Raw genomic sequence first — 16663 nt, 5'->3', positions numbered from 1 at the left:
AGTCACATACACACCCATTCTAAGAAGTCTGTTTTTACAGCAGAGATTAACATGTTTACAGCCTGGTTCAAAAAAACAAATAGGTGTGATTAGCTCATGTCTCGATCGACACACACTGTACAGGGGGTGAATGATATGGCGGAAAAGAGCCACGGGTCGGACTTGAACCCGGGCCGTCCGCTTCGAGCAGCCTCAGTACATGGGGCGCGCAGACTAACCACTTGTCCACAGGCGCCCCATAAATCAAACATTCTCAACTAATCCGGCCGACGACACACCACCAACTCCTTCATCAATCACGACCAAAATATCTAATATTTTTCAGCCAATCAGATTTATTTAAGGAAAGATTGAGCAGTTTGGACCCGAAGCGGTTTAAAAATGCGACAGAACAAAGACACAGATCGAAAACAAACTTGTGTGAAAAGCACTTCACAAACTTTCTGACACATTTTTTTTCAAGGTCAAGGTCAACTTTATTATCCCCGAGGGGCGATCTGCTTTACGGGGAGCAGTGAATCGAAAAAAAACTGAAAAACACACATCGAGGGGGGAGGATTTAAACGATGCTGTTGAGGAGAACCCTACAAATCTGTTCATCCTGCACCTCACCTTTCCAGGCACACATTTGAAAACAGCTCAGCGACCCACTTTAGAGTCCCAACCCACCAGTTGAGAACCGCTGATTTAAATAACTGAAGCTGATTACTTCCTGGATGCATCATTTCACACGCCCTCGCTCTGACATCATCGTGTGAAGCCGAAGATCTTCTTCTTCTTTGAATTTAAATAGCGGATGGGAAACCAGGTATACGCATGCATTTCTCCCACTTTTCTCTCCAGGGCGTTCACGTTGCCGGAAACTGTTGCTTGATAGAGAGCAACACAACAACAGCAGCAGTTCAACACATGCTACACATCCTCCCTCTCAGGGAGCTGATCAAACATGTGCCAAAGAGATACTACAGCCAAGAAGGTAGCTTGTTGTATTCATGACTTTTGCACATGTCATGCAGCTGTCCCAGAGGAATTCTTTGGCTCATGTTAGCAGCACAACTTATCAGATCACATCAGATCACCCAAATAAAAGATCGACTAGAAATCTTGAATCGGGGAGACAAAACTTATTTGCTGTCACCGACAGGAATGGATAAAAAGAGAAGAGTGAAAGTTTGCTGCAGCTGCATTTTGTCCATGAACCTTTAAATCAGGAGTTCAACATGTCGGTGTTCAGTTTCAGTGCACGTGCACATGTGTCAGAGTGCGACACGCTCATGACTGACCCATTGTTGTGATTGTACCTTGAACAAGAGACACACGGGGAGGGACCCGGAGCTCGGCAGCTCTGACAGGAGCCGCATTCCAGTGAAGGTGAACACAAAAAGAGGGTTTAAGCCACTCCCTTTTCAAGCGGCTGCATCACTAGATTATTGCTAAATTCTTTGTGGGGTTTTCACTTGTCAGAACAAGCAGAGGCACAACGTCAGCAGAGTCACAGACCAGAGCAGGAAGAGAGGGACGGACGGATTCAGAGAGAGAGAGCCAAGGTGTGAACAGAGAAGGCTAGAGAGCGAGTTTGAAGAGTTTGAATTTCAGAGGGAAACACAAGAGAGAGAGAGAGAGAGAGAGAGAGAGAGAGAGAGAGAGAGAGAGAGGAAGAGAGAGAGACACACTCACAGCTGAGGGGTGTGTCATAACAATTTAGTTCCTCAAGGAAGTGCAACTCAACATTATCTTAAGACAGGGTGACAGAGGCGCAGCAGGAGGGCTGTTTTTCATTTTTGAGGTTTTTGTTTCTGCTCGTGCTGAAGATGAAGGGATCTCATTAAATCGACCGGGTCCGAGCTGTCAACCTGAGGCAGAGCAGAGGGAGAGAGAAGAGACTTATCTGACACAGACCAGGAGGGAGAGGGGACTCAGCAGCGCACACGCTCACACAGGTAAGACACTTCTGTGGTGATAATGTGTCAGAAAAAAGGGAAAAAAACAACAATCCTCCGGGGGCCTCGATAAAGGTTGTTCCTCCTTTTTCTGTTCCTGGAAAAAATTAAGAGTGTTTAAAGTTGGCGTAAAGGAGAGACAGACTGAGAAGGTGGGGGTGGGGGGGGGGGGTGATTGGAACAAATTATGCGACTTCTCTGCACTTCCCCATCTCGAGCGCGGCCCTTGGAGATGTGCATGTACGCTCACAGTCATGCTGGAACAAGTACAGTGACATGCACAGATGTAGGGCTCACACTCGCACAGTTTGCACACGCTGGGAGTTGCTCGACTCAAATCTCGAGGCAGTGGACTTCCCCTCCCCGCACACACTGGCCTAAACTTTGATTTGAAGCCTGTTGAAGTCAGAGAGAAACAGACAGCGAGAGGGAGCAGTGTCACTCACAGGAGGGACAGACACGAGCTGTGGGCCTCTGCTGCCGACTCCCCGCAGCGCGGCCAACTGCCGCGTCTTTCGCTTCCCCCTGTGAGGCATCGTAGCGGGGCGGTGGAGTTGAGCAATGACAATTCAGAGGGGGTTGTGTAAGGCTCAAAGAGAAACTGCAATACGGGCTTTTTGAGGATTGCAAAATACTTTGTCTGTTGAAAAGAAATATTAGAAAAGAATTCATCCTAAAACTAAAGATTTGAAGAATCAAAAAGGCGACTAAATATGAAGCCAATTCAGTCTTTAGAAACCTGCATAAAAGATGAAATATGAAGATCAGAAGAGCATCCGTTAAAAACAAGATGTGCACATCTCAACCCCTCTGCCTCGATGCCCTCGTTTGAAAACACGCAGCGGAAGTGACACTTCATCCTGGCACACTGAGCTGTCGCCTGAGGACACAGAAAAATCTTTTACGTTGAATGTTTAACCCTCTTCGGTCCACCGCCAGGAGAAAATAAATAATCATTCCTCCCAGGTCAAGAAAAAAGCTGCCCCCTCGTAGCTCCGCGATGACCTCTGCAACAATAGCCTCCTTGTTTGCATTGCACTGAGTGGCACGTATGGCCGTTCTGTGTTTTCTTCTCGTACATTCTCGTTGTTCAGGCGCATCAAAGGCTGCAGTCCTGACCCCCGGCTGACAAACATAATCTCAATCCCACTCCTCTGCCTCTGCCCTGGAAATACTCTTGAATGGATAATTAGCTGTGAGGGTTGATATCTTAACCCGGGAAATGGGACACAAATTATTCCTGCAGATATTTTTCAGATTCAGATTCACATCATGAATAGAAAGCTTCTCCCTTTTTTCATATTTCTTATTTTAGAATACAGCAGTCTGTCAAGTCTGTCGGTGAAGTCATGGCATGATTCTATGGCTCTGTGATCGCCTTAGTGACCACCGAAACAGACATAAAGGTCGTGTAGTCTGACGTCGGCATGACTGAGATTCAGTTCCCGTCCGTTCTCCGTCCAGCTGTTCTGTTGTAGTCGTCTGTCCCTATGCCCGGGAGATTTAACAACATATATATATGTTTGTGGGTCCTCAAAAAACTTTGAAGTTTTTCAAAGTTTTCTTCTTTGTTGTGTTTTGCTGGTCTGACTTGCTGATCACTTCACTGCTCGCCACAGATTTCTGGTGGTATTGCGACGTTTGGTCCGTACATGTAAAGCTCCCAGAAAACTGGGTATGAAATGAAATCAGTCTGTGAATCAGAGCTCCTACCCCATCCCACGCCTGGTGATGAAAGCCATCGAGGCCTTCCTGAACTGAAGACACATTCTGATCATCTGAGTCATTTTATCTTCTCTGTGTATGTGTGCCTGTGTTTGTCGGGGGGAAAAAGAAAAAAAAATCCAATCATTTCTCTGCAAACCGTCCTGCCAGGGAAAACAACAGGAAACTACTTTTTACTCCAAAAAATGCACGTCCACGTCTGCAGGTTCACACATGTACACAAAAACTGCTGGAGTCATCTGAGGAATGCTAAATATTTACCTCTGCAGCCCGCCTGCATGCCTCCAACAATCAGCACGCTCTCTTTGACTGTGCATTATTGTTAAAGACTCCTCACTACCTGGAAGTTAGATACCCTGAAAGCACATATATAAAACCATCTTGACTGCATTAGTCACACCTCTGCTCTGTTATTTGTCACGTCTTTCTCTGCATGGCGTTCGGTCCCACACGGCGCACATTTGCTTGTCGATTCCAGCGGACATTTGGGACAGAAACAAACACTTGAACGTGTACCGCTGGATGTAAACAACAAGCTAACGGTTTAAAGGCCTCTTCAGTCCGCACGCAGCAGAAAATTGATGCTCAACATTTAGAGCGTCCTCGAGGTGACCGACTGAGCGACATCCATTACATGAAAGACTTTTAATGGCAATGTGCAGCTTTATCGGGGATGTGTTTCAACGCTCTCCAAACGGCCTCGACAGCCCCCTCCGTTACACGCGCATTAAAATAAACCATTTAGATGCAAAGAAAAGTCAAGCAGGGAGCGGCCTCCTGCTGCAGAGTTACATTTCCCCATGTGGGATCCTGGCTGATGACTACACACTGTGCATGTCGCTCAAATCCCTGTAGTCTTTTTAGCGAATAAATGAGATTGAAGCATGAATCAGAAACAGCAACATCACGCTGCTTCACTTCCATTATCACCATTAACGGTGAATTAATCTAATGAATGTTCTTTAATTCCCAACAGGGAAGTCACAGCGTTTGTAACAAAGCAAGCAAGCTATTAGAAAAGTGACACTTGTTCAAAATGAATGGCTGTGGGCGTACACATGGATCCCAGAGAGAGATCCTATAAAAGAGACGGCGTGCTCGTTGTGGATGTTGCAGCGGGGATCGCAGTGCACACCAGAGACGGCGAGAGCCACGGTGAGCGCCGCCTATTTGCATGATGTGACCGTTAATACAGAAGGTTCACGTTTCCATTTATTTGTGAGCTGTGAAGTCATTTGCTGACTGTGCATCAGTGGAGTCAAACAACAGGGATATCATCGTTTATGTAAGCTGTCGATGAAGCACAAGCAGCCAAGACAGGCGCATTAAATCAGGCCGCCCTTTTTCCCTGACAGCTTACAGGCAATGTGTTGTTACTAATGCACAGTTTGTTTCATCTGTTATTTCACCCAAAGGCGGACCCCAGGATGATAATTAAGGTCGCCACTGGGTTCAGGGTGCTCACTGCTGTTCTCTCCTCACCACTGATACAATCAGGAAACAGCAGGCATGGACCTGCCTCAGCTATGCAGCCTACCTGCTCCTCACAATTGCTTGTCCACACAGGCCAGGAGTGAGTTTTTACTGCAGACAGTCACAGTGTAAGATCAGTCCCATTGCACACTTTTTGAAACAAAATGAAACCCTGTCTCTTTTGGGGCTTTCACACACGCACAAAAAGATCCTGAAAGAATCCTAGAAGTTTTTTTTTTCGTGGTGAGCTGCAACAGCTGACTTTTTCATTGTGAATACACCAGAATTCTTCCTGCCACCCTCTGTAGTAGAGTTAGCCGACGTGAGAATGGAGCAGGAAAATATTGAGGAAAATTCACCCCGAGTGATTTGGAGGCGGTTGATGACGTTCGTATCCCTTGCTGGCCACTCTGCCACAGACCGTTGCAGAGCCCCAAATGGTGGAAACTTCTTCCTTGTGTTTTCTGTCTGCCGGTGTGTTCTTCTCCGCTCTGTTGTTGTTATAACAAAGATGTCAAACTGAACAGAGCAGCAACAACAAAAGTCTGCAGGCAGAGCGTATTAGATGTGTGCTACTTGGATCCTTTAAATGTTTTGATATTTTGATGATTTGGGAATTTTAAACTTCATCTTGTTTGCCCTGTTTTGGTGCATGTTCTAAGAACATCAGCTAAATTTGATCTAAGAAGGTCCAGGGCCGTATCCAAAGGACCAGAGCGCTCAGAGACCAAGACAAGACCAAGACCATAAATATCACAGACAAATCCTCATCTTGTGTTTAGGGGGCGTGTCACTCTCTTAGACTGTAACACCGGGAAGGTTGCGGCCGTAGCCGGGGGATAAAAATTAAACTATGAATTAATTGAAGTTATTTGTTCTTTTGGAAAGAGGCGTTTTCCTTCTAATCCCAGTCATGACGTGGAAACATAGCCGATCAGTGGTGGTCTTGACCGGTCTTGATTTAAAATCCGGAGTCCGCCCAGTCTGAGACCGAGACAAGACCTCCAAAAAGACCGGTCTCGAGTACTACAACACTACCATAATCCTGAACCGTGATTGGCTTTTTGACTGGTCAGAGGACAGACTTGTTTTTGAATCGGCTATCCTGACTGTGCTTAAACAGACTTGTAGTTTGCTCTACATGTCCGTACAGCATTGTTTTTGTTACCAGTACCTTCAATTGTAAATAAATACTTTGCAAATTCATTTCATGAGACAGATGCATAGGAAAGGAATTCCTCCATAAACGCTGTAATCAAACTCCTGCACACTTTCTAACTTGCAGCGAAGTAACGAGCATGTTTCAGGCATTGGCAAAAAATTGTTTTTTTCTATTTTCGCAAGTTAGACCGTGCACAGGGGTTTGCATGCAAATTTTATAAAACTCTATGTGTTTACTTTGGACATACATCTTCTTCTTGAGTCCTAAAAATCAAGCTAAGAAGATTTGTTGCTAAGCAGACATGATTCGTGCAGCTAGAAATGGTAACTAATTCAAATTAATTCCTGTGTGTGCACACAGACTTCATGCCGCCCCTGCATAAAGCCAGTTCCTCAACTAGGCCACTTCAGTCCAAAAAAAGTTTGGACACGCCCCCCTGATGATGTCATCCTATGTAAATACATTTATTCAAATCTGTCTGCTGATATGTCACAGATATGGTTAAAGTGAAACATTATCAAAAAGGAATATTCAAAGTATGTTGACCATCAAAGAAAACCAGTGGATGATGTGGTGTGTCATAGCTTTCTGTAAACAGCTGATCCCTCTGATAACCGCCCTCCCTCTGGGGGTCTCTGGGATGGATGCTAGGTGTGCTGAAATCTCAGTGGAGAAATTAGAAGCGTCCGCAGGGTCTCCTCCATGGTACTTTTCCCCTTTGTCATTATATGACATGAAAACAAACACTGGACCTGACATGACATAAAGGTGAGTATTGTCAGCGTGCAGCCTCGTGAGGATATCAGTCATCTTTAATAGACGGACTAATATTTAAGCTTAACTGTTCACAGAGAGTCGTGCAGTGCCTTTAAATGATGTCTAGAAGAAAGTGTCTGGATTTGTGAAGGTTAGAGAGTCAAAGTCACGAGCACAACGAGGAGGAAATCCCCAAATGACTCGGGGGAACTTGGATGGGAGAAGTGAACATGTGTTGCCCTCCCCCCGCCCTCATTACAACAACAACATTTGGCCCTTGAACTTGGCACTTAACCCCCAACGCACCCCCCACCAGCACCCTCAACCCACCTGGAGCTGCTTCAAATCTGGCACTGAAGAGACTGAAGATGTGCTGAGAGCCAAACATGGTTCTTACATTTTTTTAGGCTTTGTGTATAAATATATATCTTCACTATTTCCCGTATAATAACAAACTATCTTCGTTAAGACCTGCAAGTTTTAGTTAACCCTCGATGGTACTGTGTTGCCTCGAAGGCTGAGTTGTCTGCATGGCGTTAAACTACATTTGATGGGTTCTTTGAGGCGTAATTTACTTTGCAACCAATTCAGAGTTTGAACAGAGTAGACATTTCTACTCTTATCTTGTCACATTTTTATAGTGTTAGCTTAGCACAGTAAAGCGCTGGTTTTAAAAGGCTCCATGTTGGTGGCAGTAGCTCAGTCTGTATGACTTGGGTTGGGAACTGGAGGGTCCCAAGTTCAAGTCCCGGTGCAGACCAAAAATGGAAGTTGTTCTGGAAGCTGGCGAGGTGCCAGGTCACTACCCGAGGAATGCAGAGGTGCCCTTGTGTGCTACCTGCGTAACAGCCTTGTCACTCTGACCACTGGTGCATGTCCACAGGTCGTGTTTGTGCATGTGTGTATTTCAGGCCTTTGTGTGTGAGAGTGTAAACCAGAATTTCCTTCAGGGATTAATAAAGTATGTAGGTTGGGGTTTGGGTCCGACCTCGGCCCTTTGCTGCACGCCATCCCCTACTCGCTCCGTCCCAATTTGCAATACACATCAATGAACGTCAGTCTTATCAGAAAACATTTAACTTGTCAATATTTTTGACTCTGGATGGTTTTTATGTGGGCATCTATTCCTGAAATACTAGCCCTATTCAGAATGCCGTTTCAAGCCGCGGTAAATACACGCCCCCGTGACGTTTCACCTTCAATCTGAATGTTGCAGAGGCGCAACAGGGTGACGATTTGATCCCCCGTCTGTACGGTCTTCAGAGGTAGGAACAGAGGCGAGACAGAGGCGAGACAGCTCCAGCAGGGGGAGCGCAGTAATGTGTGTGTGCGCATAGCTGAGTGTGTGCGTATGTGGAGCTCCTGCTGTGTCGTGCTTCTGCGACACTGAGCGCATCATTACTCTCTTTTAATACATCGTTGTTCATAACTGCAATGCTTCCACGATCATTTTAGAGATTCTTTGTTTGTATTTTTAAATTGTCCACAGCGCCAAATGCAAGCTTGGGATGGTTTGGCATCAAGTCGTGAAACGTCTGCAGATTTAAATCACTAAACTGTGCGAGCGGTGAAATAATGATCACAAAAACAACATCGTTATTAAAATGCATTTTTCCTTCTCTCTTAAATTCAGGTAACCATGGAGTCCTTCAGCTCGAGGGACTTGGCCATGAGGGTGCAGAAGAAGTTCCTCAGCACCATGGCCACCAAAGGCTCCGTCCAAATGTTCATCGACGACACCACCAGCGAGATCCTGGACGAGCTGTACCGGGTCTCCAAGGAGTACTCGGGGAACAAATCCGAGGCCCAGAAGGTGATCAAAGACCTGATCAAGATCGCCGTGAAGATCGGCGTGCTGTTCAAGAACAACCGTTTCAGCACAGACGAGCTGGTGGTGGCCACGGACTTTAAGAAGAAGCTGCACTTCGGGGCCATGACGGCTATCAGCTTCTACGAGGTACCAGTTTGTGTTTACTCGTTCAGAACACGCGCAGGCTTCAAAACCCAGAAGTTCTGCTACTGATCTCAAATCAAAGTTCTTCACTCCGTCAAGAAAACACGTCAGACTAGAAGTACTGACACCAGTAAGGTTTGCAATCTACACTTAAGGTCATTAAAACAGATGTGATGATCCTGGACGGTAAATGTACCCTATGACTGTTTTGAGTTCTGTAAAGAGTAAATACCGTGTTTCGGCTGCAATAAGAATTTGACAAGTCATCATTTCATTTCACCGCTTTTTAAATTGAATGGCAACTAAATAACCAATAAATGGGAGGGAAATCTGGCAGCATTTCAAAGTTAAACAACATATTCGACAGCCCGTAAACTCAAGGGTAAACTCCTGCACACTGTATGAAGGTCTCGTACCGAAAAGGTTGCCAATAAATGTTTGTTTTCAAGTTAGCGTGCAGGAGTTTACCCTTGAGTTTAGCTTTGCTACGCACCTGTCTTGTGAAATGCATGTGTGAAGGTTTTTTCTATCTCAATAAGTCATTCAAAGCTGCTCTATAAGTTTCACGTACTGACAAAATGAAAGGTGAACACGAGGAGATATGGGAGCTTACCTTAACTGAAGGAACCATTACTGATTTAATAAGTTTTGCAGTTTCAGTGTACCGGCCGTGCGTAATCTTTGAGACAAGCATATGCTACTGGCAGGATCAACCAGGTAGCCCAAAACACGGTCACTGGCGCTGGGACCACCTAGCGTTTTTTCTGAGCGCCAGAGTCTTTTTTTTCTGTTTTCAGTGAGTAGAGAGCGTTTGCTGACGTGGTATTTCCGTTGCAGGTGGACTTCACCTTCGACAAGGTCGTGATGGCCGAACTCCTGACCAATTGCAGAGACCTGCTCCTGAAGCTCGTCAAGAGCCACCTCACCCCAAAGTCCCACGGTCGCATCAACCACGTGTTCAACCATTACTCCGACCCCGAGCTCCTGACCAAACTGTATGAGCCCGACGGCCCCTTCAGACCCCACCTCACCAAGATCTGCAAAGGACTCAACAAACTGGTGGAGGAGGGGACTATATGAAATAAACGTTTTAAAAAAAAAAAAATCAAGTCAGACACTGGGAGATCTACGGGCGGACTCACACAAGACTCAGAACTTGATGGAGGATTTTTGTCCTACGTCTGCCGAGGACTGGCGACGTGAGGCGAGAGATTTGAGAACAAAACCAACGCCCCTTGTTGTCCTCAGAGAACAAGTGGGACAAAAATAAAGTTGTTTTTTATTAATCTGAAAGGTGATACATGCTGTGTTAGTGTGACGTACATTTCACAGAAACTGGTTTATACTTCTATATCAGCTGTTTTTATTAGATGATGTCATCATGTGTTTAATATGAGACCTTGAAATGTTCCAAACTACTGATGTTGTGTATTTTAGGGAGGAGTTTAAGTGCCTGTGCAGATTGCATAAAAGGAAACGGACGGGCAACAGTATCACTGTAACGCAGCACTGCCATCTAGTGGTCAAGGTGAAGCTTCAGCAGCTCATTGTAAGGTATTCACTGAGGCGCACTGAGTACAAGGCCGACAATAAAGCGAATATCCCCACAGAGACGATGAGCGACACTTTGTGTTTCCAGCTTCACAACAAGAAGACTCTTCAGTGGAGAAGAGTGAACGAGCAGGATTAACCCTACGATTCATAATCACAGGTCAAAGTCTTCTGTTTTGCATTAAAAAATAAAGAGGCAACACAATCAGACATATGGACACTTTTTAATAAACAGCGGTCAAGTTAAATGATGTAACACCTTCCTGCTAAAATATGTTTTCTTCTCTGTGTGATCAATGATGTGGATTAGACTCAGGGCCGTCATGCAAGCCAAAAAACTCAGGGGCTCTAAGTTGGAGTGGGGTCAAGGCGGGGTCCTTCTCGGAAAAGACATGGGAAGAATGATGCAATTTTCTGCATTTTGAAACACTTATAATCAAAGGCAGAATAAGTGTTGTTTCACACTGAGTAATCCTCTGCAAATCTAATTTTTCATAGCTTTTTTAATCAGTACTCTTCCATAAATACTGTCAGATTTTAAAAACTCTGAGGGGGTTTAATGGGCATGACGCCTTTGATTAGACTAATACATAAAGTTTAACTAAAAACAGTTGAACTAAAAAGTTAGAGGCAGTTTAAAGAGCAGTGTGAATGAAAGTCAGTCGTTTCTTGCGTTCCCTTCATGAGGGCTAAAAACGTGCGTGCGTCCACCTGAAACATGGTATCCTACGACTTCAGATCTTCAAAACATTGTTTTAAAATCTGAAAATACAACCTATAAAAGCTTTAAAGAAATAACAAAATACGCCTTTAACTAAAAAATAAAACGCTTTCTTTAAAAATGTATCCTACAATACTCGAAAAGTTCCTTCTTTTTTTTTTTTTAAAGGTCTCATATCCTCCTCCTGAACATCTCCAAACGGCCTGTTTGAACACACACTTTCTGAAAAGTGGAGCAGGCTGAGCTGGCAGGATGAACTTTTCTCATCACTGGGGGGGATTACAGAGGGAGTAGGGACACATAGCAGTGTGAGGTGTATTTTGTATAATATGACCTTTAAATCTTTGGCTACATTATGGATCAAACTCAGGAGCAGTAGCAGACACGGGTCGACTTCACAGCCGCTCTTAAATCCCACAATGAATGGGATTTATTTTGTACCCGGCCAGTGTTGCAATCTGACGCTGTGAGGTAGCAGAACACTCAGACCACCACGTGTTCAATTGACCGTGTAATAAGTCATATGATGAAACCGACATGTGAGGGCACATTTCTAACATTTCCAGGATGTTAAAAGAAGCCAAGCACACGTATCTGTTTCATAATCTACAGTGTGTCTCAAAAAATAAATAAACTGTAAAAGTGCAATAAGCCTCAGAGGAACTTCCCCTTCTAAAGGTCTTAGCTGGCGTCCTCACAGGAGTTATATTTCTCTGTCCATAATGCTCTATTACTATTCCTTTTAAAGTGTCTCTAATGATCCGCTGGAGATGGCAGGAACAAAGTCTCACAGCTGGAAGATCTCGTCCTCTCTGTCTCTCAGTTTCTTCGTGAGTTTGGTGATGGTCGCCGGTAGCGTCCCGTGTGCCGCGTGCTGCTGCTGCTGCTGCTGCTGCTGCGTTCTGAAAGACGAGGCGACACTCTGCGATCTCGTAAACTGCCGCCTGTCTGATGGCCTGCTGTTGCAAGCTGCTTCTAAGGCGGAAACCCTGAGGAGAACGAAGAAGAGATGAGAGACGATAACAGTCAGTCTGAAGACTCATGTGAGCCTGCCTTCATCTTTCTCAGAGATGCTTTGATAGGCTGCGTTCACGAGTCCTGATCAAATATTAAACATACACATGAATCACATTCATCATAAAGAGTATGTATCATCCAGTGGTGCTGCCAGATGTAACCCCATACATCCTGTGTATCCCATTTTATTACCGCTATTATTTTTGACATGGTGACAACTTCAGATCCTGGGTTTAATCTTTTTCATTTGTCTATTTTGCCTTTATTAGATAGGACAGTTGAAGAGAGACAGGAAACTTTGAGAGCAGAGAGGGATGACACGCAGCAGGGCTGAGGTCGGATTTGAACCCACGGCCGCTGCGACGCGGACTATCGCCTCTGAACACAGGGCGTACAACATAACCGTCAGGCGATCTTTGGCTGCGTCCTCTCACCTTAAGTCATGACGCAAATACACTAGAAGGCGTTTGAGTGGTGTAGCGTAACTATGGTAACAGTGAAGAGTGACTAAATCAAACATTTCTGATCTGTGAAGTTAGATATCCTGAATTAAGTTGACTGTTTGGAAGAATTTCAGTCACATTTTTTCAGTTTTCAGGAATTTCTAAATAAAAAGCAGCTTTGCAGAGAAGCTGGTGCCGAGTGTAAAACTGGTACAGAGTCGGCTAATGTTAGCATCGCTAGCAATCGTGGTAAGCGCTTTTCTTATCAGCATTCAGCACACAAATGCTTCATGCCACCACTCCCTTTTTTTATTTTACAAATTTAAATAGTGTCCTGTTGTACTGTATAAGAGTCGCACGTGAACAAAACAGTTTTTCTGTGGTTGTCAGGTGAGTAAACATGCGTTAAATAAACAATCCTGTACTGCAGCCTCAGTGGTCGGTTTCCTAAGCTCTTTTTGACCTCCAGGCCTCTGCGCCGGTCATGTGACTGAAAGCTATGAATTTTCTACATGACTTCCCACTGGAGCAGCACAGACGCGTCTACAATGTGCAACTGAACGGACAATTTCACACCCCGAACATGGAGCATGACTGTGTCAGCACAAGCAGCGAGGCACCCAAAGAGCCCACACAGTGCAGACTCACCTTTGCTCTGCTCCCTGGCATCCTCTGACGGCAGCCTCTTTAGATTGATTAATCAAGTCATCCAACCTTTTCAAAAAATCCACCGGAGTAAGGTCTGGCCCTGTTGTTTTGCCGTCGTCTTGTTTGTCCCGAGAGGTGCCCCCCACCGCGCGTCCGTTTTGAGCAGAAGCGCCGCCAGGGCTGTCGTCCTCGCTGTCCCCTAAATCCAAATCCAGCCCGTTACCGCAGTGATTCAAGTCCGACAGCACGGGGATCGACAGGGACTTCTTCAGAAAGATGGAGTCGTTGGTGTACAGTCTGTTCGCTCTCTTGATTTGCTCCATCTGTAAGAGAAGAAAACCTTGTCAGTCTTTAAGAACACAAAGTTCTTGCACGGCCTGCATGACGCCATGTGCAATAACATTATTCTAAAATGTGATAACGATGGCGTGCGATACATAAATACACATTTAAGATTGTGTATTAGTGCTGACTCACAGTTTTAATGTGTATTCTTCATCCAAAATACTCAAGAAACTTCAAATATATTCAGAATTCTAGTGCTCGCCTTCTCACAGACTCCTGCACCGTGACCACATCACCTGCCCGTCCTTCATAACCTCCACTAGCTCCTCATCCCCCAGAGTATCCACTTCAAATTCATTATCATCACCTACAAAGCCCTCTACATCCTGGCTCCAACCCTCTACCTGTCTGAGCACCTGTTGCTCTGCCTCTGGTCACTTCCTGTCAGCACCTGTGTTCTTCCTCTGGTCACTTCCTGTCAGCAACCTGTTGCTCTTCCTCTGGTCACTTCCTGTCAGCACCTGTTGCTCTTCCTCTGGTCACTTCCTGTTAGCACCTGTTGCTCTTCCTCTGGTCACTTCCTGTCAGCACCTGTTGCTCTGCCTCTGGTCACTTCCTGTCAGCACCTGTTGCTCTTCCTCTGGTCACTTCCTGTCAGCACCTGTTGCTCTTCCTCTGGTCACTTCCTGTCAGCACCTCTGGTCACTCTTCCTCTGGTCACTTCCTGTCAGCACCTCTGGTCACTTCCTGTCAGCACCTGTTGCTCTTCCTCTGGTCACTTCCTGTCAGCACCTGTTGCTCTGCCTCTGGTCACTTCCTGTCAGCACCTGTTGCTCTTCCTCTGGTCACCTCCTGTCAGCACCTCTGGTCACTTCCTGTCAGCACCTGTTGCTCTTCCTCTGGTCACTTCCTGTCAGCACCTGTTGCTTTGTCTCTGGTCACTTCCTGTCAGCACCTGTTGCTCTTCCCCTGGTCACTTCCTGTCAGCACCTGTGTTCTTCCTCTGGTCACTTCCTGTCAGCACCTGTTGCTCTTCCTCTGGTCACTTCCTGTCAGCACCTGTTGCTCTGCCTCTGGTCACTTCCTGTCAGCACCTGTTGCTCTTCCTCTGGTCACTTCCTGTCAGCACCTGTTGCTCTGTCTCTGGTCACTTCCTGTCAGCACCTGTTGCTCTTCCTCTGGTCACTTCCTGTCAGCACCTCTGGTCACTTCCTGTCAGCACCTGTTGCTCTTCCTCTGGTCACTTCCTGTCAGCACCTCTGGTCACTTCCTGTCAGCACCTGTTGCTCTTCCTCTGGTCACTTCCTGTCAGCACCTGTTGCTCTGCCTCTGGTCACTTCCTGTCAGCAACTGTGCTCTTCCTCTGGTCACTTCCTGTCAGCACCTGTTGCTCTGCCCCTGATCACTTCCTGTCAGCACCTGTTGCTCTGCCCCTGATCACCTGTGTGTCCAATCAGACTTAAAGCTGTTTGTTTGCGTTGTTCTTACTGGATAAAAAGTGTCGGCTAAATGAATTGTTTCCTTTGAGTATTCTGAAAACACTATTTAAGTCCAATGTGTTATTATTATAATTGCATAACGATAACGATGAAACTGCAATTCATTGTGCAGCCCTTGTAGCTAACTTAGACTTAGACTTTCTTTATTGTCATTCAAACTTGTACTTTACAGTGCAGATAAGAACGAAATTTCGTTGCATTTTGGCTCGTTGTAGTGCAGGATAAAAACAGCAGGAAGTATTTACATGGAAAAATAAGGTGCAGATATAAAAAAATATAAAAAGAAAAGCTATGAGTAAAATGACTATACAGATAAATATATTGCACGTTTGTGATGTATGTTATATTGTATTTTACAGTCCTGTGTGGGGGTTTGAGGGGGAATGGAGGGATTATTTTTTTCGTGTTCAAAAGTCTTATGGCCTGTGGGAAGAAGCTAAATATACTTCATTTAAAAAAACAGGCAGTTTCATATTTTAGGTTTATTTAGTAATATTCAGTCTTATTTATTTCTATGTATTCAGAATTTAAAAAAATATCAATGTGGTGCCATCAAGATTTTAAAATGAACCATAACGCTTTAATATTTTAACAAATTACACATTTACATTTAGTAATCTTATTTCAGATTCAGGATTAGTAAAAGATTAATACTTACAGACACGCCATATTTCAGGGCCAAGCCTTGAAGGGTTTCTCCCGGCTGAAGTTTGTGTTCAATGCGTCTCTGTCGGACCGGGGACAGCGGAGACCGGACCAGACTGCCGTAAGATCTGGTTCGACTCCCCCGGAGGAGGCCGTTCCCTCCGGATGGGACAGGGGCTCGGTCCCCGGACATAGCTAGATTAGTTAGCCTGCTAACCTAAATCAGCAACTTAATTAATTCTGACGTTCATTCCTTTCTCTGAGTGTTTAACTCTGTCTGACTATCTTAACATCATCCGTCGAATTTATAAACATAAAACTCCTCTGCAGGTTTAACCTACCTTACAGGATCTCAAACAAACACCTGGAAAGTTGTGAGCGTTCATGTTTTCATGACTCACGTAGACTGCTGCCGTCTGCTGCTGCTGCCTTATGTTGCCATGGCTGCCGGGTGGAGCAACGCTGCATTCACGTGTGGTTGAAATAGTCGGGAAAATTTAGTCTGGGTAATTCTCTTGTTGGCTTTCTAAATCATCCCGATTTGCTCTGGGCTTGTTGCTATATTATACAGAAATATGCCACAACTATTCAGCACAAAGAAAACATTGACTTGTTGGTAAAACATCCTTATTAGTTAACAAATCGTTTATTAGATTCGAATTACTTTAATATTATTATTATTCGGTATCTTCTATAATGTGATTGGGTTGCACCAATAACGTTATCTATATAATTTATTAACATATAAAGAAAACATATCTGCCATGTCGTTTCCATGCTCACATGTTGTTTCAACCTAACGACTTAATAAACTCTTAAAACTTGTAAACGACCGTTCAATATC

General features: G+C 44.9%; 2 protein-coding genes across 4 annotated transcripts; one reads left to right on the top strand and one right to left on the bottom strand.

Annotated features, from left to right (window-relative positions):
* The first annotated feature begins 1438 nt into the window (after positions 1-1438).
* Positions 1439-10771, top strand: tnfaip8l2b (tumor necrosis factor, alpha-induced protein 8-like 2b). 3 transcript variants are annotated; one of them, XM_061049794.1, is made up of 4 exons: positions 1439-1940; positions 4642-4820; positions 8690-9013; positions 9848-10771. In XM_061049794.1, exons 2-4 carry the CDS (start codon positions 4773-4775, stop codon positions 10088-10090), a joined length of 615 nt encoding a protein of 204 aa, XP_060905777.1. In that variant the 5' UTR covers positions 1439-1940; positions 4642-4772; the 3' UTR covers positions 10091-10771. The 3 variants fall into 3 exon arrangements, with proteins under 3 accessions (XP_060905777.1, XP_060905778.1, XP_060905779.1); XM_061049795.1 differs by having other exon boundaries at positions 1441-1940; positions 4642-4808; XM_061049796.1 differs by lacking the exon at positions 4642-4820 and having other exon boundaries at positions 1454-1940.
* A 277-nt stretch (positions 10772-11048) lies between these two features.
* lysmd1 (LysM, putative peptidoglycan-binding, domain containing 1) lies at positions 11049-16245 on the bottom strand. Its single transcript, XM_061049793.1, has 3 exons — positions 15833-16245; positions 13391-13713; positions 11049-12271 (listed from the first exon to the last, which is right to left on the bottom strand). The coding sequence occupies exons 1-3, from the start codon at positions 16010-16012 to the stop codon at positions 12070-12072; spliced, it is 705 nt and encodes a 234-aa protein (XP_060905776.1). The 5' UTR covers positions 16013-16245; the 3' UTR covers positions 11049-12069.
* Positions 16246-16663: the final 418 nt, after the last annotated feature.

This window comes from Labrus mixtus, chromosome 11 (assembly GCF_963584025.1).
Source record: "Labrus mixtus chromosome 11, fLabMix1.1, whole genome shotgun sequence".
NCBI classification, from domain to species: domain Eukaryota; kingdom Metazoa; phylum Chordata; class Actinopteri; order Labriformes; family Labridae; genus Labrus; species Labrus mixtus.
This window is presented reverse-complemented; position numbering and strand designations above follow the sequence as displayed.